Source organism: Leptopilina boulardi, unplaced genomic scaffold (assembly GCF_019393585.1).
Source record: "Leptopilina boulardi isolate dan_hultmark-lab unplaced genomic scaffold, ZJU_Lbou_2.1 LbouV2_165, whole genome shotgun sequence".
Taxonomy (NCBI): Eukaryota; Metazoa; Arthropoda; class Insecta; order Hymenoptera; family Figitidae; genus Leptopilina; species Leptopilina boulardi.
In genome coordinates this window covers 5,665,037-5,688,642 of record NW_026137713.1, presented here as the reverse complement: position 1 = coordinate 5,688,642, position 23,606 = coordinate 5,665,037, and the positions used below count along the sequence as shown (strand labels likewise).

General features: G+C 25.6%; 1 protein-coding gene across 4 annotated transcripts in view; it reads left to right on the top strand.

Annotated features, from left to right (window-relative positions):
• Positions 1–23,606, top strand: part of LOC127277240 (beta-1,4-N-acetylgalactosaminyltransferase bre-4-like) — a 61,255-nt gene that overhangs the window by 18,821 nt on the left and 18,828 nt on the right. For 2 of the 4 annotated variants that reach the window (XM_051298178.1, XM_051298179.1), the window contains 2 exons: positions 11,797–11,832; positions 22,292–22,641. In XM_051298178.1, coding sequence (XP_051154135.1) covers positions 22,496–22,641 — 146 coding nt within the window. In that variant the 5' untranslated portion in view covers positions 11,797–11,832; positions 22,292–22,495. The remainder of the gene's footprint in view (positions 1–11,796; positions 11,833–22,291; positions 22,642–23,606) is intronic. The other 2 variants (XM_051298176.1, XM_051298177.1) reach the window with 1 other exon arrangement.

The following is a 23,606-nucleotide window of genomic DNA, read 5'->3' as shown; positions in this document are numbered from 1 at the left end:
TATTTGAGCTAGTTCTGGCTCAATATCAGCTCAGTACTGGTTCGCAATGAAAATACCAGTACTGCTTTAGTAGAGACTGCTCAGCCTCGGCAGCCAATACTGAACCAGTACTGCGCCAGTAGTTAACTCTGGTATAATACTGAAATTTTTGGTTGGGTTCATTCACTAATTCAAAATAGTAGAAATTTTCAAACTAATTTCTAGTTAAATATTACTATTCTATTTAGTAATAATTTTTACTACAGTTTTAGTGAAAAATTACTAATTAGTAGAATTTAGTAATAGTAATAACTACATTTTTATAACTAAGAATTAGTGGAAATTTTTACTAATTAAAAAAAAATATTATTTTTTTAGTAATATTTTTTTAAATAAGGTTTTAGTGGAAAATTACTAAATATTATATGTATAGAAGAAATTTTAACTAATTTTCAGTAAAATATTACTATTTCATTTATTAATATTTTTTTGACCAAAATTTTTAGTGAAAAATGACTAAAAATTAGTATATAGAATTAGTGAGATTCACTGTTTTTTTATTTAACTATTAAATAAGTATTTCTTGTTTAATTAATTAATTCCATCATATTTGTTCACATTTTTAATTAATAAATATGTAATGGAGTGGTGTAGAGATTACATATATAAAATGCACGCAAGTCTGGAGAATTAATAAAAAATATTATACTTAATTACGGTAACATATATATATATATATAATTTATTCTCTGTTAGAAAAACTCTTTATAAATTATTTTCTACGCGAGTCATGGTTTCATATAGAACCTATTTTTAATTATATAAAATATTTTCCTAGAGTTTGTGCAAAACTAAAATATAAAATTCGCGCATTTAAATAGGGTAAATGCACTAATTGCGGCGCTATTCGAGTCAAAACACCTTTGAAATAGAAAATTTGACATTTCCATTGCATGAAGTCAATTTAAGACTTATTAAACTAAAATGTTATGTTATTTAGATGTTAAAAAAAATGTTTAACTCTATAAAAATCGATTATTTAAACAAATATGAGAAATTAAAACTTATACCGTAAATTTTCTATTGCGGGGCGTTTGTATCAATTTCGGTGACCAAAATTACGTGTATTTTTAAGATATTTTCGCCCGCCGAAATTGGATCCAATGAAAATCATAAAAATGTTTCAATTGCGGCGAGGAAAAAAATTTGATCTCGCAAATAATTAAATTAATAATTGTTTAAATGTGCATGTTTATAAGTAATTGTATCAAAAAAAGATTAAAATAATTTTTTAAAATCATTTTGCAACAGTTATATATTAAATATAATAGTAATAATAGTTATTTTTTATGAATGCGCCGTAATTGATGCACTCGCCGTAATTGGTACACTTACCCTATTTTTTTTCTGGTTAGATGCTTTCTTTACTCTTATAATTTGTACTGCACTATTGCATGTTCATATATATATATATATATATATATATATATATATATATATATATATATATATATATATCTTCGTGTTAAATATTGAAAAATGCAAGAACTCATTATCTGTAATGTTTATCTTCAGTGTATATAGTTTTTTTTTATCATTTCTTAGATTTTGTGTTTCTGATACTTATATTTTCATGTCACTAATTTGTGACGATTTTACTATTTTATTTTTTTTATGTTATTTTGTTAATATTATATATTCTCATATAATATAAAATAAAAAAAAAATTAACTTTAGCAGATAGAAAATTTAAATTTATTTATATTGCGTTATAATAAATATAAAAATATAAATAAAATTAATTTGATAAAATATTTATTAAATTAGATTTAGTTTTTAAAATAATTACAAGTTTGAACTTTGCCCTTTGGTTGTCATTTTGATCTCAAAATGGAACATTGAGTGATGTGAAAATGTGATTGTATATATGACATGTAGAATATTTAGTATCATTATATTCCTTTTTGGAAATATTAGGTATATCAATATAATTGTTTGTCTTGATCAAAGGAATTTTAATTTCATGTCATGTCATGTCAATTCACTTAATTTCAATTATGCGAATTTAATGGTAACTTAAATAATTTAAATTATTAAAATATTTTTTTTTTTTAAATTTCTGTAATATTATTTTTTTCATTATTAGATTTTGTACGTTTTTCATTTATTTTTCATCGGATTTTTCAATTGAATTTTGTCCTTTTCAAAGGACTTTTGTCGTCGTCGTCGTCGTTGTGTTGAAAAAATAATATTCCTCCCTTTAGGAATAAAGTATATAGTAGTGGTGGTTTTTTTTTTTTTTGTATGAGTTTTTTTTTCGTGTCGTTTCGTTTATGTGTGTGAAAATGCACACAGAAGGACTTTTAAATAATACATTTTCTGAGAGCTTGAAAGGAAACATATATCTATATATACATGTTCGAGGATAGTCTCATGGGTTGTTAACTGTACTTGGGACAGTACTACCAAGAGACAGCGAATTGTCAGTCCCATCTGACTAAAACCTACCTCGTCGCAAGTTAATCTAATTCGACAAAACTACAGTTAGAATAGCTCTGTATATTTCGAACTAATTTTCAGTGAGTCAAGAGATGCCTTCCAGCTTCTTTGCTCGATTACCGCTTTCAGATCCTGGGAAATTGAGGACTCAGGCACAATATTGTGCATTTGCTGATAAATTAAACTACACCCTCATAGGCATCTCCATTGTCTTTAATGGAATTCTTCTTTTTTTCATATTAGTTATTTATTTCCGTTTGATAATTTTTTTTTTTTTTTGTGAATTATTCAGATTTCATTAAACCGATTTTCTATCACTGCAAAAAGTTGGTATCTTCTTGGTATCTTAAAACAAGATGTTAAGACGGAAATGGTAACTTCCATTCGCTTCCATCTTAGAATAAGATGTTAATTTTAATATTTAGATGCTTTATTCCCATTATAACATCTTAAAATAAGACACTTTAAATAACTAAAAAGAATATATAAAAGAGTTGAAAAAACCAAACACGGAGACATATATTAATTGGAAGATACCTTTGAAAATTACAAGAACTTTAGCTCAATTAAGATTAGCAGGAAGATCAGAGTGGAAAATAAATTTAAAACCTGGATATGTATATAATTTCAGTGACAATGATAAGTGTCTGATGTGCAATATGCGTAGAAATGAAAATTTAAAACATGTTCTTATTGATTGTCCTGCGTATAAGGAATGTTGTAGAGAAAATATTAATAGAATTTCGCTTACGAACATATTGAAAGTGGATAAAATTGAAACCGCGAAAAGTCTTTTTTATTTTATTAGCAATTTAGTTAAGATTAGGGCTTTCTGTTTATGTGAATAGTTTTTTAAGGACATAACCCTCATGTAAAGGAGGCAATGCGCCTTTAATTACATTATGTAAAATAAAATAAATAAATAATAAAATAACTAAAAAGTTACTACCAAAACATCTTATATTAAGACACTACTTTTTGCAGTGATATTAGAGAAATTTTATATATCCGAATATATACAGAATTTTTATTTTTATTTGCTCGAATAGATATTTTAATGAATTTTTATGTAAAATTTTTATTTAGAAAAATTTTCATTTACTTGAATTATTAGATAGAATTTTCAAATAACCGATTTTATACTTAACCGAAAAATCAATTCATTTTGGTATTAAAATAATATAAATTTATTGTAATATACTTTGATAATTAACTATTAATATACTTGTATATAACTTTAGTGGCATTTTTAATTTTCTAAAGTCTGAAGGTTAGAGAGTTTTATTTTATCAAACATAGACAACAATTATCGTAATGCATTTTTATTGTCCTGTAATTATATATGATGTGTATATTATTTCTATCTAAAGGCTCGTACTGTTATAAAGATAATTATACTATATTTATTTTTTTTTTTTTATAATAATTAGTTTTTCATGACATGACAATATCTATTAACATTGTTCGTAGAGTGTTTATTGTCATATATATATTTCAATTTTCGTTTCGTTAAAGCAATTTTTTATAAATAAAATTTTTTTTTAATTCAAAATTTATAAAAAAGAAAATTAGAATTCTGCTTTCAAATAATTCTTTCACATTGTCTGAAATCAATAAAATGAAGTGTATATGGCATATATGTATATCATGAAAATCAATTAATTCCAGAGTTTCGTATAATAGAATAGACATACAGACGATGCCATTAGTTAAAATTAACGAGTTAAACACAGTCTCTTAGTGGCAAACAGACAGAGTAATATTGGCAATCTGACACGAATTCGAAATTCAACGAGAGTCTCGTTCTCTTTAGATGAGATTGAATGTGTATAGTAGTGTATATTAGAGGTTGGAAAAGTTGGAAATTTCGCATTTAATGCGACTTTGAATTTAACAGAGTTTTCCAACTATATGGATCTCTGGTTACGCAAGCACTATGTTCCAATTTATCACCACTGGATAGAGATTAATTGTTTGTTGGCTGAACAGCGTTATACGATTAAAGCTTATATGAAATTTGTCCCTATTGAGGATTTTCTTTTTTTTTAAATTTTCACAAATTTTCTTCGAAGAAAATTTAGTTTGGCTCTTCTATTCTAATTCCAAGTTTACTGACAATTAAGCTTGTTTGGTATTCTGTTATGGTTTCCCCAATGCACTTACGTTAATACGAGGCTTGAAGAACAGGCAGGTGTTTGTGAGGCGGATATTGTGTTTAAAGCTACTTTGTACAGAAGTTTAAATTTGATAAGGCAGATTATGTCTTTAACAATGAGTTATAAAATTCTCTTAAATCTTCATTTGCCAAGAATTAATTTTCGAAATTTAATTTATATTTAGTTTCAATTTTTATTTATTTTAATTTATAATACTGATTTATTATAATATAATTTTTAATAATATATAAATCTTATGTGAAAACACCGCGGTCACCCATACAAAGTACTAATTGTACTTAGATCTGCTTAACCTCGGTGATCGCAAGCCAAGGCGCTTCACAGCTATATCATTGATAGTTGTATTTAATTTTAAGTTTCAAAAAAAATTTTTTTGTCGCTTTTAATTTTTGTGTAAATTTAAAAAAAAAACGCTATCTCTTTTTTCTATGAAAGGGATATACTTATGTGATAAAAAATTAAAAGTAAATTGTTTCCGTAAATGCAGATTTCTAATTTTAGAAAAGTACACTTTAATCACTTTGCATATCTATTTCTTTGTACGTGTAGCTCTCTTTCTTCTCTGAATTGCTGAGAGCTCGTTGCTTTCAAGTAAATCAGGCGCAATTCAAGTAAATTTGTCGAAGCACATAAAAGCAGTGTGCATGTATATATATGTCGTTGAATTAAATTCCGATTCCCCTTTTCACTTCATTCCACATATAGCGTTGCATCGTTTCGGGGCCACTTTTGGTCGTCGTGCCCGAAATTCTCTCTCATCGGCATTTCTCAAAATTGCAAACTCAACCCTCATTTATAAACCAATTTTTTTTATTAATAAATAAAAAAAATATTTTTTTTTCTAAAATAGAAAAAATAGTTTTTTTTTATTAGAAATAAAAAGAAAAGTTTTTTTTTATGGTTTTTGAATCCCGATTATCTAATCTTGTTTTTTTTTGGACTAAAATGATAAGCGCAGGAGAGTAATAATACAAAAAGAGAGTGAGATAAAGGTCAAACTGTTGCAAACTCGGAAAACATGAGCTTCCGACAATAGTATAGCGGCTCTTTTGAAATAAAATAGCCACGAGGTGCAATTCAATTTGGAATCACTATAGAATAGAAAACAATACAAACTTTCCATTCGCTGACGTTGAACCAATGAAAAACATTTTCTATTTAAAGAGTTAAAATTTGCCAATAAAATTTGAGAAAAAAAATTAAAATGTTTATCTCACAATTTGCACAATTTTTGCCAAAAAAAAAAAAATTGCAACTAATAATTAAAAGAGGTAAACAATTTTTGATATAATATTAATATAAAAAAGTGGAGAATTTTTTATTAAAAAAAAATATTAAAAAATTTTTTTATTTAAATATTTGAGTTTAAAGGGTATTTTAACAAAAAAAAAAAAAACCGTGTTTTCGATATAATTTTTTTTTTTTTTCCTGTGGCAAATATTTTTCTCGTGTATTCACTTTGAATCATGTAAATATATTTCAGTCAGGCGCGCAATTTCAACAGTTTATTATTAGAAATCAAGTGAGTTCACTGGTTATTCCAAGATCCATAGTTGGTAATTTTGTTACGCTTGAAAACTCGGTTAAAATAGTTAGTGGTGGATATAATTTTCGACAGCGTAGCGATGTATTATAATATTTAAACCTCTAATGAAATTCTAACAATGCATACATTTTTTTTTTGTATGTTTAATTATTGAAGGAAATGTTGAAAAGAAAAATATAATATGAAAGAAAAACTTTTTTCGATTCAAATAAAATTTTGTTTTAATTAAATTAATTAAAATATTATTTTTTTTAAATTAAAAATTATTATTATAAAGAATTATTATAAAATTTTTAATAAAATAAAACTTTTTTTTAATTGAAAAATTTGAATTTATAGAATTAATTAAAAAATTGTAATAGAATTATTTAAAAAAAAAATTGGAAAAAATAATTTAGATTTGAAAATGAAAAAAAAAATGGAGTAATTGAATTAAAAAAACTGGTCGTGTAATATAATAATGTATCTATTTTTATATTCAAGGAGAAGGATAATTAAGTGAATTGAAACTAGCACTAATTAGAAAAGCAATGAATGATGTAAAAATTTTTGAATGAAAATGATTTTTTTGGTGTGGAAAGAAATTTTATTTTTGTTACTTAAAAATATAGGGAAAAAAATATAATAGGATATTTACACTTTTGAAAAAGGACGTCTCTTGTTTGAAAATTTTCTTTTCTTATACGTAATTAAAAAACATTTCTTGTTTCCCCCCGAGGAATACACGTACAATTGAACAAAAGCTTTTGTCGACAAGAAAATCTTGGCTTACTTTGAGGTCTAAAGATCACTTTCCATTGATTTTCAAACAATGAGGTTCAAGGCTTGAAGAATTCTCGCACTTTTTATGTTTGTTCTTTGCCAATTTTTTTTTTTTTTTTCGAAAAAAAAACTTTTTGTAATATTGTCGCATAAAACAGAATTTTTTTTTTTTTATTCATAAAAATGTTTTCGCTTCCTTGTCTTTATTTAAACTTAAAGGTAACGAAATAACTGAACTTTTTTTTTCTTAATTATATGCAAACACAGTTAGAGACTATATTTTAAAACGGAAATAAAAAGAAATATTAAAAGGTATTTTCAAATTTTGTAAATTATAAAATTTGTTTGAAGAAAAATTTTTTTTTTTTGAAACATCTTATGAGATCCTTTTAATCTTGATTTTTTACAAGCGAAAATTGTTGCCTTGCATATCCTATTTAAATTCTGAAATATGTTCTCGGTATAGTTCAAAACAAGCAAGGTATCTGAGACAATTTATAGCATTGAAATGTCATCGCATGTAAAGCAAGTATAACACACAAGGCGTGAATTTGCAAAATATATATATATATATCTCTCTCTTATGGTTTTTTTTTCTTTTTTTTCCTATTGGAGCGACGACTCTAGTAGCTGAATTCATTTCCTGTTTAATAAACAACATTTTTTTTTTCAAATCTAATCAAAAACCTGTATTTTGCTATATTATATGTATAATTCTCGTTGATAATTTATTACCCTTTAGAAGATATCTTATCTTTCAGAGAAACCCTGTAATTGTTTCATTTTACTGATTCTAACGTTGGAAATTTAAATTCTCATTTCATAAATCATTTTATAGATTCATAAAAAAAAAAATTTGCATTTTAATTTAAAAGATCTTGACTTTTTATGTTTAGGAAAATTACAGAATAGTAATCAGGTTATACATAATTGCCCTCTGTAAAATAATTATTTTTATTTATTTTTTTTATATTATTTTTTTTATATTATTTTTTTTATTTATTTAATTTTAATATTCATTTTTTTATACTATTTATTTTTATTATTAATTCTCTTTTATTATATAAAAGTCTAGTAAATGTCAATCTAAAAGTCATAAAGAAATTGATGATCTTTATCAATGAAACATATTTTATATATAACACTTTCATTGACGGAATTTTCATGAATGAATCTACAACACACGATCTCTTGCGTGCATAATGCAGAAAGTAGTCTCTAGACATGGCATAAGAAATGAACTTGATTGACCTACTTTTTCAATTATATATATAGAATAAACAAAAAAAAAGCCTCAATTATAACTTTAGTATCAATTTGTTTTATCAAAAACTTTCATATTGCGAAATTCCTCGATTTGTTTTGACTTTGAATAGAGAAAAACTGTCAAAAATTTTAAAATTTATCATTTAAATTTTAAATATTGTTTGTTTGTATATACTTTTTTCGTGACTTTGAATTACAATATACCTCTGAATTTATTTCTCGTAGCTTTTTACAATGGATATTTTATCTATAATATGTAGAGTAAATATATTTTCTATGTCAGGAATCGATAACTCCATTTGCAAGTTTTATGTGTCTTGTAGAAAAATTAAATTTATTTTTTTAACGAAAAATGCAATAATTATAATTTTTTTTTCCTCTCGAAAGATAAAATAATTCCTTTTTTTTTCGACATATGAGACAATTTAATACTTTGTTTTCGTTTTAATTAGTTTGCGACTGTCGTCTCTTGACTGATAAATAATCTTGTGACAAAAATAATTTAAAAAGTGTAATTATTTTTTTCGGATTAGAATATCACAATTTATTGACTACCAAAGAGCAGAGTCGATAAAAAAAATGAATTTTTATTCTTGTTTCGCAATTTTTGTTCCATTATAAACTTGGTTTGGAAAAAATAAAATTTTCTAAATTTTATTTTTACTATTTCGCCTCAAGGATTTTTTAGTTTTTTTTTTTTTAGTTAAAAAGAAATATCGAAATTAATATGTGCGTTTACTTTAATTTAAATTTTACACCAAGTTGCGTTTCGTTCATTAGTGATTAATCTTATATAGAGAAGCTTTAATTAAACGCGAAATTGTTATTTTCTTGCCTGAAAATGACGAAAAGATAAAATACTATGAGAAATTTTCGCTTCGAGCTTTTAGAGTATATTAATTATATATATAAGTAATGCGCTATCTTTGTTAATACTTTAAGAAAGGTTTTAGAAAAAAATAGAATTAAAAAAAATTCAGTCAACATACTAGAAAAGAAACTTTTCTTTTTCGTTTAAAAATTTTATATTTCATTAATTTTTCGTAAAAATATGTAGAAAAATAATAATTTATTATTTCTAATAATTGACAGTTGGTAATTAGTTAAAATGTTAATGAAATTTTTTTTTCGATTCATTAATTATTAAAGTGTATATAATTATTGCTTTTTATATATATATAGCTAATATTTATATTTGTCATATTGTTATTTTCTCATCAAGAGAGATATAATAAATTTTAATTATATATTAAAGTGGCAAATATAAAAAAATAATTAATACAATGACATTGTATAACTTTAGACAAATAGATAATTATATTTTGTTTTGAGTTATATTTTTGGTTGACACACTCTTTTTTTTTTATCTGTCTTCATGACGTCACCATTGCGTCAGTTTTCTTCCGCTTTGTTCCATGACCCTCGACATCGTCTGAGAGTCAGCTTTAGTTTTCCACCACAAGGGAAAAAATCCACTACTTTTTCTTGATAAAAAAGAAAAAGGAATGCATCCTCGGAGAATTTATATACAATATTTTTTTTTTTTTTGGTTTTTACCATAAAATCTCAGGGGGAAAAATATTTTTTTATTTGGAAAGGAAAATTTAAATAGAAAGTCTGCTTTTTTGAACTAATATTGAATTAATTATATATTTAATTATTCTATGATATTTACTATAAATTGTATAACTACCATTACAACATTGTAACTAAAAATTGTCACTAACATTAATTGCAACCACCAGAGATTTCTGGTTGGAAAATTTTGCACTTTATGTAAATATTTTTTTTTCATGGAAGCGCAGTGTTGGGATCATTTAATGATTTTTGATTCGTGCATTTTTAGTTGAAAAAAGACTCATAGAAGAGTGAGAAGAAACTGTAGTTGATGGGATGGTCGCCATGACGATGGCTATCGATCCTTCAGGTTATACAACCTGCCTCTTTACAAAGACTACTGAAGCGCATTTTCTTTTTCAAAGATAAGCTTTCTCAAAAATTAGTCCGTTATCTCCGTTCTTCATTACACTTTGAGAATACGTTATACATATATCACTAATGTTGACTTATTGAAACTTTTTCACTTTAACAAATGAGAAAAGTTTTTTTTAATAATTAAATTGAGTATTAAAAAAAAAACAATAATTAAATTCAAACAAATCAATTCCAAAGAAATGAATTTAAATAAATAAAATAATAAATTCAAGCAAATGAATTTAAATAAATAAATTCAAAAGGAAGTACATACTCTCAATTTGAAAGGCAATTATTATATTATTTTCAATATGAGAGTATTATTTCTTTTGTAAAAAAATAGGAACAAAATCTCTCAAACGAAGAATATTCTTTTTCGTCCATTTCAAATTAATGATGAATTAGTAAAACTGATAAATATAAAAATGTTCCTTTATTTTTATTATGTTTGATTGTTATCTTCGTTATTTCATTTATTTTTCATGAATATGGAACAATTGAATTTATTTCAATTCTCTCCTCGAGTGTTTCTTTGATTTAATCGGCAGTTTATTGAAATGGAATAAATATTCGTTGCTCTAAAAGGCCAATGTTTTTTAATTGGAATCAATTGCCTATCTTTCAAATAAATCACAACGGTGGACTCGTTTGGAATTTTGTATCGTCAAATTTATATAATATCTATATGTAGAAAATATTATACATTTTTCCCTAAAAAAAAAAAAAAAAAAAAAAAAAAAATTATACAGAATTAATGTACTTTTTTTCATAATTGAATGTTATAACAAAAAGCACTGAAAATAAATTCATTTGTATTAAATAATTATTATTTGTGCCAATTAAATGTTATTTAATTCAAATACTGTAATTATTGGTTCAAAATTTCAAATAAAATTTATTTAATTCAATTAAAATTATTTAAATCAAAGAAAAATTATTCGGTTCATGTAAATATTACTTATGGAACAAATGAAAATTATTGGGTTCAAATTAATTATATTTTTGGTTCTAGTAAATATTTATTTGGTCCAAGTAAATATTTATTTGATAATAGTCAAATAAACGATTGTTTGAATCAAATTATTTTTTTTTAATGTAAGTATAAAAATGATTACTTACATAAATTATTAAGTGAATTTTTTTGTTACTTCTTCAACATTGGTCTAATTAGCGATTTATATGTTTTGAGAAATAAACAAATTGTTTCAAGTTTAGGTTGAATGTTTTCTCATTTAAATTGAAATACCAGAGCAAAACATGGGAGAACGTTGAAATTCTATTATTATTATTCTCAATGTATATTCTGTGCACTGTCGATTATATGTACAAATTTTGTGTATTCAAATTGTAGCTTATGCTTAATTAAACAAATGAAAGCATAAATAGGGTCATTGATAGATTGCATTCATGGTAAAATTTCGAATTTCCATGGATTTAATTCGTTTTCCTATTTATGTGAATTTATTTGTTCACATTTTCAATTATTAAGTTATATATAAAGAAAAATATTTGTCATTTATTTATTTATACGATTATTATTTTTTATTATTAATATTTTTATTTTATAATATATAATTTTTTTTTCTGTTCTAGGTGAGCATTCACAAATCAATTATAAGGGATAATCATGTGAGTAGAATTTTCTCTTTCATTATAATATATTGATTAATATTCATAGGGGTAGGTGCCCTATAGCCAATAATAGTTTAACAGTAGATAATTATTTTTTATAACTGTACTTTGTACAAAAGATCATTATTTTTCTTTTGTTTTATTTCAATAATAGTAATTAAAATAATAGTAATTAAAATATTAAAATACTAAAAAATATTTATAAATACGTATTTAAATAATAGGAAAAAATATTAATAATAATTTATTACAATATTTATCAATTAATTTAATATTTAACAATTTTTTTTTTTTTTTTTTTTTTATTAAAAATTGGCAGAAAAATTGAAGAAAAGTCGATGTGATATAAAAAAAAAGAATTTAACTAAAAAGAATTATATATCTATACTTAATACACAGAACTTTTAGATATGCATAAGACTTTGTAAGCTAAACCGTTAGGATGCAAATTTATGTTAATGGAAAGTCTACATTTAATAAAGCCGGGCTTTAGAGATTCAGAAGTGAACAAGGATTTAAAAAAAAATAAAATAAAAATCCTGTTATAAAAAGACAGCAAGAATTAAAAAGCCCTATAAAAATAATTGGCTCCAAAAGTTTTATTGATGAAAATTAAAAAAAAAAATTTTTTTTTTTGTTCACATTGGAGAAACAATTATAATTAAATTATCTTTATACTGAAAATATTAAAATACTAAAAATATGAAATTGGTTCTAAAAAGAATCAAATGGGTACTGAAAGTATTAAAGGTACTAAAAGTATGAAATTGATGAAAATTTTTATATAATGATATACTTTTTGGTATCAATTTGATACTTTTAAATTAATTTAATAAAAAAAAACTTTTTCTTCATTTTTCAATCTGTTTATCATATATTGATTTTCTCAGTTCGTAAAATATTTTCCTGATGATGTTAAACATTTTCATGTGTGTGTATATATATATATAGGAGATTTTGTGAGAGCCTTCTTCTCAAGGAACCCTCACGTTCCTTGAGTTATTGTAATCTCCTGTAAAGCATTAAATTACATCGTAACTATATCTTGGCATATACTTTGAGGAATACGCAACAAGATTATCACACTCCTAAGTTTCTAATAGAATATTATCGTAACTTATGAGCATCCAAGGCGTAAAACCGTGACATTAGATAACAGTGTATATATTAAATTTTCAAAGAGAAATGAAATGTAAAATTTTATACGTTCAATCATATTTACATAGTTTTCCTATTATTTCCATCTTAGTTCGATTTTTACCCGAAGTATATATGAATGAAGCTCTAAAAATTAATTCATAATAATTTTCATTTCCAAATTTAATTATTCAGAATTTATTTTTAGATTTTTATTTCTTCATAATTCTGTATAAAATAAAAATTCGATGTTTTAAAGAATTCAAAATAAATCAAAATTCTTTCTGTAAAATGTAAATTCAAACACATGAAAATTCAGATAGAAAAGAATTTTTTTTTTTTCTGTAAAATATAAAAAGTTCTTTGAAATTATTATTTTCTGTTTTAATGAAAATTTGAGTCAAATTCGATGACAAAAAAAAAATCAGCCTAAAGTAAATTTTAAGGTAATTCTGTGAAATAAAAATTTAAAAAAATTAATTTTAGAGCTTATTTTAAATTTTTCTCTCGATTTTTAAACATTTTTGAAGTATTTAAAAATTTTTAATGTAAATTTAAAAGTTTAATTTAAATTTTTAATCGAAATGAATTTCTTGATATAATAAATATGAACCGTCAATTGAAAGCTGGAAATATTTGACGTGAACTCTGTTGCGGTTAATTAGTAATGGAATGTCGAGATCCTATATATATTTGTAAATTCTTGAACTTAACCACTCTGAGATTCAAGCAACAAATATTGAAGGGTCATATTCGCTATGCCGGTAATTTCATCATACACGTGCCGAGCATAACGGTCAACTTGAGGAAATATGCCCTGAATTTAACGACAGTTGACGGAATAAATTATATGAAAAAGCGGAACTATAACATTTGTGAAAAAATATTTCATATTTTTTTTTTATCACGATAAAGACATTATTATAAAAAAAAAATGTAAATATAAATTTCGTGAAAATGAGAAAATATATATATTTTTTTTTTTGCCGTACTTTTTCATCGCTATGTAGTAAGAAATTGTAGGGGTTGTAATGAAACTATTACTCTTCATGGTAATTGTACTGGTTTATAACAAGGTATAAGGTACTATGAGAGCGGAGTCAAAATTTATGTACCTACTTATTTTCTTTCATGGTTATACATAAGAAACCCAAGAGGTTTCCGGTTGTTGTGAAGAAGTTGACTCGATTTTTAAAAAGAAGAATTCAATAAATTTAAAAAATTTTTTTTAAATAATAAAAATAAAATTATTTGATAGAGTATATGGGTTACATTTTTAGAATATGACGATAAAAGGAAATTGCTGAACCCTTCGACTTCTTTATGATTTTTTTTCGCACGAGTGAACTTTTTCCCTCAACGATTTCAAGCTGCTTCCCGTCCTAAAAACAAGAAACTTTCTCATCCACCGTTGCAACCCTTATTTCTAGGAAGAAAATAATCCAACAAAAGAACTGTTTCTTTATTTTCATTTCTCTTTTTCCTCTATTTCTCTCTCTCTCTCTCTCTCTCTCGGCATAACTCCTTTTGCAATTGCGACACTCTTCGGGTATTCTCTCGTTTTTCAACATTTTCACAGTGATATTTTAAAAATGAAAGACCTATTATAATGTCTTGATATATAAATATATATTTCCTCTTATTTTTATTTTGAAATAGGTCAATTATGAAAATCGAACTAAAAATTAGTGACTCAATTTTTGCTTTTGTATCATTAAAATTTTTTTTTATTATAATTAATTATATTTTAATTCAAATGCAGAAAAATTTAGTTAAATTTTTTTTAGATAAAGCATTGGCAAAAATGGGGAATTTTGTTCTCTTTATTAAAAATTAATATTTGAGTTTTACTTCAGTTTTTAGTTTAATATATAAATTGCGAGAATAAAATAATCTCTTTTGGATTTTAGAATGAATTTTCCATTTTGTGGAAATGTTAGTTTTTAATTAAAAAAAAAACTGTAATTTCGTCTCTTGTGTAATGAGTGCAAAGTAGAACAACTCACGTTTTCATTTACAAACCGTTTTCAGTAGTGAAAATTACTATAGTCAGACGTGAAAGTAGAACAAACGTTTATAAGTCAGACGAATTTTGGTTCTTAGTTATATTCTCTTAATTTTATGGTACATTTAAAATTTGTAATTTAATCGCAAGAAAATTACAATTATTTTCAATTTACAACAAATGTTTGTAAAATCATATATGGAAAAAATCATAATCATTCGACAAATATTAATATTTGTTGAAATTACAAATATCTTACGGATAAATGATTTTATTTACTGGATAAAAATCATGATCGCTCTGACATTTACTGGTTCTTACAAAAAAAATATATATATATATATATCGGCAATAGAAAGGGGAAGACAATGGAGTTAAAAATGTCTGATATATATTGGTCACGAATATATGTATATATTCTTGCGTGTCACCCGACCTGAAACCATTCAACTGTAACCGGATTTCTGGAGCGCTGTTCAAATAGTTCTTGCTGATCTGTCATTTTGAAGTGCATAAATTTCAAGTGATTTCTGTAGACATTTTTAAAGTAAAATTTATATTTGATAGAAGGAACAAATTTTTTTTTAAAGCATTTATTAGTGGAAATTTCTATTTAATTTTGAGTCATTTTTTACTAAAACCAGATTTTTTCTAAAATTTTAGTTAAAAAAATATTACTAAACCAAATAGTAATGTTTTACTAAACAGTAATGTGGAAATTTTCTACTAAATTTAAATTAGTAAATGAATTCAAAAATTTCTAATTTTTAGTAATTTTTCACTAAACCTTTAGTAGAAAAAAAAATTACTAACTAAATCATAATTTGATTTGATTATATTTCCTGATTTAATTATCTCCGTTTATGATAATATATTTTTTTTTTACTATTTATTGATTTGTTTTCGTTTATATTTCCTGATTTAATGACCTCCGTTTATGGCAATATTTTTGTTACTGTTTATTGATTTGGTTTTGATTATATTTCTTGATTTAATGACCTACGTTTATGGCAGTATTTTTTTTTTTTTTTACTTCAGGAATTTGATAAAAGTAAATAAAAATGTAGTTAGTGGCCTAGTTTTACTTTTGACACAAGTTTATGAGTTCAACATTGAAAAAGGAATGATTGTTTCTCTGAAACTCAATGTGACTATGACTTTTTAAGTGCAAGTTTAGCATACACAGGAAAATCGATAGACCAGTGAACATTAAGCAAATGTTAGCTTAGTCTCCTTAAGAACATTGCAAAATTTTTAATATGACCCTTTTAGATATTCTTTATTTTCATACAAAAATATTATTACTATTATTTTTATTATTATTATTTCACTGAAAAAATTGTATGGTCCGATCAATCAAATGTTCGGTTACTCTCTAAATTTGAATTAGTAAAACTGTTTACTAATTTAAATTAGTGACTCACTTTTTGCTTTAGAATTAGTTAAATTTTACTAATTGTTAGTAAAATTTTACTAATTCAGAAGCAAAAAGTGAGTCACTAATTCAAATTAGTAAATATTTTTACTAATTCAGATTTAGAGAGTAGTACAACCGAACTTTGGTTAGGCTAATTAAACAATTCGGTTGGCACAACCAAAGTTTGGTTGTACTGACCAAATATTTTTTTTAGTCTTCATTTGTTATTTTTATCATTAATATTATTTACTGTATATGATAGAAAATTAATTTTTTTCCTTGCTCTCTAAATCTGAATTAGTTAGCTACTAATTTAAATTAGTAAGAATTTTCACTAATTTTTAGTCACTTTTTACTAAAACTTTAGTAAAAAAAAATTTTAACTATTAAATCAAATAGTAATATTTTAGTAAAAATTCTTACTAGTATTAGTAGTTCACTTTTCTCTAATTCAAATTTAGATAATTACAGTAAGAAAATTTGTAACTCAATAGTTTTGAAAAAAAAAAAAAAAATTTGGTTTATGTTCTATTCATTGATCGAAATCTGTGTGAGCGCATTTTTCGAAAAAGAATTTTCACATCACTTTCAATATTTTATTTGGAAAGTTTGGTAATGCAATACTTCAAGGACAAGTTCCCTCTTCTGCGCTAGAGGCTTAAAGCATCGATACCGATAAAAGCATTCAAAGTCTTCCTTACGGGCTGAATTTAAAAGTTCCTTTTCCATTGCTCCGAACTGTAGTTTTAGCAAGTCTATATATGGGGCTATATATATATATATATGTGTGTGTGTATATACACTATACACTTGAATATATGATCGGCTTCGCAAAGCCAGAGGAGATGAAAGTTTTTCCTGGCACTATCTTTCGGCTGAAACTTCCTCAAGTGTTTCAACTCGGATATATTTAAATGGTGTATTTCCTTCCATTAACATATTCCATGAGCGTTAAAAAATGAAAGGAAACCAATTCTCGTAAAGCACTCAGGGGAAAATTAAATGTTTTAATATCTTTCACTTTATACGGGAAAAGTTTGTTTAAAACGAAAGAATATCAAGTTTTTCATTTTCAATTTTTTCTTCAAAACAAAACGGAAAATTTAATTTACAATACAAGATTTGCATTTTTTTTCTCATGCACTTTTATTTAAATAATTAATTTTTTGTTATTGAAAATTTTTTTTATATTAAATTTTGCATATATATTTTTTTATACAACTAGTAAATTACATCATCCAAAAATATGTCGGGGCTTTTTTTTTAAGGAAACATAATATAACGAATCTTCATATATATTTTCTGGCTGCACGTTTTATGACTTGCCAACCGTCAGAGAAAGAAAACCGGCTCTATAACACTCGTTAGATCCGATACTTTGAAATTTATGTACCACGCATCTATATAGAAATGGCTCTCTGAATTTTTGAATAGCCAACGAGTGTGCACGAACACGTCTTTGTAATAGGTACAGAGGCTATGAATATATCTATATATATATGATAAAAGAGAATGAAAACGTGCTTTACATTGTGAGACAATCGAGTTTTACCTTTTTATCCAGAACGTAGAGAAAACATTTTTTTTTTTTTTTTGGTACATTATTTAACAATATTAAAAGATATTTTCACGTTTTGATTTTTTCATCTTTCATGCGTATATATGTCATTCAGGATATGCAAAATTTTTTTATAATGACAGCTGCGTATATAAAGTAAAATTCTCATATTATTCGAATCACGTATTCGAATTCGTATTCGAATTTTAATTTAATTTTATTTGTTTCAAATAAATTCGATATAAAAATTAACTAATTTTATATCCTATAGTTTCGTTTCAAAAATTATTTTGGTTCAAGTAAATATTTATTTGATATAACAATTAACCGATTATTTGAATTAAATAAATTTTTTTTCTACATTAATGTTTCGTTGTAATTATTGTTAATTAAAATTTCTGTAATAATTTGTTTTCGACGAAAATTGGTGCAAATAATTTATATTATTTGAAAACGAGATGAGGCGAGATTTGGAGAAACCGAGTCCTTGCCGCATGGGATTGGAAATGAAGTCGGATGAAGCTTTGCATGAACGGGATAGGTTGTCAGGAATGAAGTTAACATGCACAGTAGGGAAAAGGGTTATTTCGGCCCTTGATCTCACAGATATACTCTCTGGCGAATGCAACACGTCGATATTAGGTTCCAAATATGTATATAGAGTGAGTGCAACTTGTCCGTATATATATATATATATACGAAGGTCCCTAAAATTCATTTTCACCTATACAGTATACATATAATATAGGGTGCATACTATGTATATATAATCGAGAGAAACCAAGCGACTTGCATATTCAGCAACTTGTAATAAACCCCTCATGTCTAAAATTACAATGCACCAAGAATAATCGGTGTTATTTTCTCTAAAAGTAGTTTTTACCTCTTTCTTTCAAGACAATGTTGTAACGTAAAAGAGAAGAAAAAAATTTGCATTTTCACCGTTTTGAAAAAACATCGAAAACATTTTTTTTTTTTTTACTATTTATACTAAAACCCTAAAATTGTCCGGAAATTTTTACTCCAAAAATTAAAAAAAAAAAAAAATTACAAATATTATTTTAAAAAAATTTTTATTCGTTTTTAAATAGTAGATTTTTTAAAATGCAAATAATTTTAAAACGTTTTATTTTACATTTTTTTTTTCTTGTCATTGACTTAAAGGCGTTTATTGGATTCAAATATTATGATCCTTAGGAGGAATAAAATCACTAATTACCCATCAAAAGTTGACGATAATTAACGATTTCTTTAAGAGAAAACGATAAAGGGTTCGACGATAATTCCTCTCGTAAAAATTGATTGCTCACTATATATATATATATATATAGAGAGAGAGAGAGAGAGAGAGAGAGAAATGGAAAAAAAAGTCAACTTAACTTTTCTTCGTGCGGTTATCGTTCTAAAATAGAAAGAAGAGAAAAAAGAACAGGAAATGCACTGGCGACACATACATTGATTTTCTTTTGAAACGTTCTTTGTCCTTTTCTGGTATATATACAACTTGACCTTATTTTCAAAAGTAATTTAATTATATTATTTTTTTATAATGTGTGATTAAAAAATTCAAAATCAAATACATGCAGTCTATATTATATTTTGAACTATATATATTTTGTCTTACTTTTTATAATTTTGTATTTTTTTTTATGTTCTATTTTACGTTTGTTCATTATATTGATGTATATATCTTTTTAGAAAAAAAAAACTAGTGGGAAAGAAAAAATTGTAAAACTTTGTAAAAAAAGTACACAATGGAGAAATAAAATCTATCTATCTTAAAAAATTCAAAATTTAAATAAAAAAAAAACTATTCTAAACAATGTAATTTTAGATTTTTAATTAATAATAATTATTAATAATTATTAATTTAAATAATATGATTGAATTTTTATGACTAACAGATGCTTGTATTATAAACAAGTGCTGTTTTTTTCAAAGAAGAGGTACTTAATCTCATTGTTTTGCAAATGACGCGATCGAGTAACAATTGTTTTTTTTTCTCGCTTGATCGCATTAATTTAATTTTCTATTAGGGCAAAGGATAATCGAAAAAAGATATTTTTTTTTCTTTTTTTTGATAAATATTCACTTTATGCATGGTAATAGACTTTTTACTATTCTTGAAACGACATATAAGTCCTTAAGAAGCCATTCCACTGATAAAATGAGTATTGCATCAGCAATCTTAAAATTAATTGTTTCCGATATGTAAATTTAGGTGTGAACGACTTTTATATATTTAAATATATTTGCATTCTAAATGCAAATTTTAATTCTTTTACATATATATATATATATACATTATTTTTTGCTTTTATTCCTCAGGAATTTTAAACCCTTTTTTCTAATATACAATTTCTAATATAATACAACTGCGGTAATAATAATAATTTTATGTACGTTTTTTTTTTTAAATAAAAAATTGTGAAAAATTTTATTTTTGGCGAATTTGATTAAAAAAAATTTTTTTTTTTTTTTTTGTTTGAATTTTACACAAAAGTGATGGAAACCTTATATTATGTATTTTATCACGTTGCCATTCTCTGAAGCGGCTCGAATGTTCGCTCTTTAAAGTTATACAGCGATTGTACGTGGTCGCAAATCGATGATTGTGCAATTCTCCCGATACTAAAACGGGCATAGAAACGCTTCCATTCAGTTAAGATTACTTGGCACACACAAAGGTGAAAATGTGTCTATAAATATCATGGAATTCAATACGCTTCAGGCAAATTAACATAGAGATTGAAAGCACGTGCCTTTACTATGTAATTGATAAAATATTTTTAATGATTTTCCTTCATCTAAATTTCAATGTTTTAAAAAATAAATATTTGAAAAAAATATGTATAGGGTAAGTGTATGAATTACTGCTGATGCGCCAATTACTGCGATTTTTATAAAATTATAGTAAAACTTAGTAATTGAGAACATAAAACTGTTTTAAAATGACTTTAAAACTTATTCTAAATGATATTTGATATTATATCCACTACCCTCACAGCACCAGATATCCAAGGATATTCCAAAAACATCCCTTGGATATCCTAGGGATACCCCAGGGATATCCTAAGGATACTTTAAGGATATCCAAAGTAGCGGCGGTTACGATATCCTAGGGATATCCCAGGGATATCTAAGGATGTTCCTAGGACGTCCCAGGGATATCCTAATCATTTCCCCGGATATTATTAGGATATCCCAAGGATAATGGAATAATTAGGAATGTTCTTAGGACGTCCTAAGGATATCCACAGTATGTCTATATTATCTTAAGGGTTAGAATATCCTTGAGTCGTTCTAAAAATGTCCCTATAAGGTATCCATAAAACGACCCTAACATGCAAATTAATTAAATAAAAATGGAAAACATATTTTTTGGATGTATTTAAAATGTATTTCCAAGATATCTAAAATGATTTACCTTGTCTACAAGAATTCTTTTTTCTACTTTTTCTTTAAAAAAATTTCATTCATAATGATATCCTAGGGAGATCTTAGCGATATTTCTAGAATATTTTAACGATATACCAAGTTTATCCCAAGAATATCCCCACGATATAACTAGGATATCCCTTGGATATCCCTAGAATATCCCCAAGATATCCCCCGGATATTCTAGAATATCCTCAGTATATCCCCAGGATATCTCAAAAATATCCTACGTAACGGCGGTTTGGATGTTCTGAGGATATCCTCAGGATATCCTATGAACATTTTCAGGATATCCTACATTAGTTTAGGATATCCTGAGGATATCCTTTTGTTGTGAGGGTAATGATGCATATTTCGACTATTATCAAATTATTTATTCAAGTTACAATTGAACCTATCACAGTAATTAGAGCATGCGTAATATATTTTTCTCATGCTGCTATTACTGTGGTCTATCCAGTCAATCTAACCTCTAAATCAACACTTTTAGCGTTGCAGTAATTGGTGTACACCATTCGCAGTAATTCATGCAAACTTGCAGTAATACCAGTATATGCCATTTTTAAAAAAGTTAATATTTTTAATAATATATTTCTTATTTCTTCAAATTTCAAGTATCGTTTCTATTTTAATAGACACTAATAGTGATTTAACAAAAATAATTAAATCATTATTTCATTTACACTTTTATTATTTTATCATTAAAGTCGGTCTTGGTTTGTACATCACAGTAATTAGGACATTTACCTTAATATTTTTTGTTTTGTTCAATAAAAAGAAAAATATATTATTAAAATTGAGAAATATTAATATATCTATAAATATATTAATAAAAATAATAATAAATATTAATTTTGTCATTTATAAATTATTTGCCTAATGGATGTGAAATTTGTTACAGGAGAGACTCCCGAAGAATTGTCATCTCGGTTGAAGGGTGATGTTTGTAACCGGAAGTGTGCCTTGGATGGTTCCGCATTCTCGGAAGTGGTACCGGTGGTTTTTGTTGCTCGACGAGACAGATTTCAAAGTAACCAGAAACAAGAGTAGAGAAGATCCACGATTCATTCACCGATAGTAACAGTAATGGTGTCACTTATATGCAATGACAGCCGTGGCATTGAGGCATCGGGTCCATCCTTACAAGGCCCTCGCCTGTGTCGTATTGACACTTATTGCTATTCAATATCTTCTCAGTGGAATTTTTGATCGTCGCTCAATTGAGACTATCTTCACTATTAACGCCACACGGTGAGTCAAATTTTTATTTCATCCAACCTTTTTTATTAATTAATTTTTTATTAATTATTAATTATTAATAGCAATTTTTGGTACACTGAGAAAAATTTTTAGTCAAAGCAACCAAAATTTGGTTGGGCCAACAAAAAAAAAAATTTTGTTGGTATTTAAGCAACCAAACTATTTGTTTGAGTCAAGGAAAAAATTTGGTTGAGTGTTTTTTATTGGCATAACAAAAATGTTTGGTTAGCTCAACTAAATTTTTTTTCTTAGGTCAACAAAAATGTTTGGTTGATCAAACAAACAGTTTTTTTGGTTGTCGCAACCAAATTTTGGTTAGGACAACAAACCATCATTTGATTTTTTAGACCAAACTATTTTGTTGTGTTAACCAAATTATTTTATTGTCGTAACTAAATTTTGGTTGGAATTTAAAAATGTTCAAATAATTTTGTTGGCCTAACCAAATGTTTCGTTGAGATAACCCTACGACTTTGTTTCAGCCAACCAAAATTTGGTTATACAAGAACCAAAATTGCCTAATCAAACAATTTTGTTGCAAACAATAAATTTTTTTTCTCAGTGTATTAAAATTGGATTCCTAATTTAAAATTAAGTTATAAAGATTAGGATATGTGGTGGAAGAAGCTCTCGAGAGGAGAATCGATTGATCTTGGAGTCTTTGAGATGGAGTGAGAAATCTCATTACTTGCGCTTGTAACGAGGGTACATAGCAACCAATATATATATATAGTGTGTGAGGGCCCCCTTCGCGAATTTGGCTACGCGGAACAATTTATGGCACGGTATAATGGGAAATAATCGGTTACTTGTCGATCCAAGGCGATTATCCTCAGATTCCTCTTTTGACCTCGAAGGAGCATTGATTTCGTAACTCCCTCGAGCTCTGATCCTCGCAATTATTCAAAGCTATCTCTAGTTGAATCCCTCAACGGTCTCTTATAACTAAATTTTAT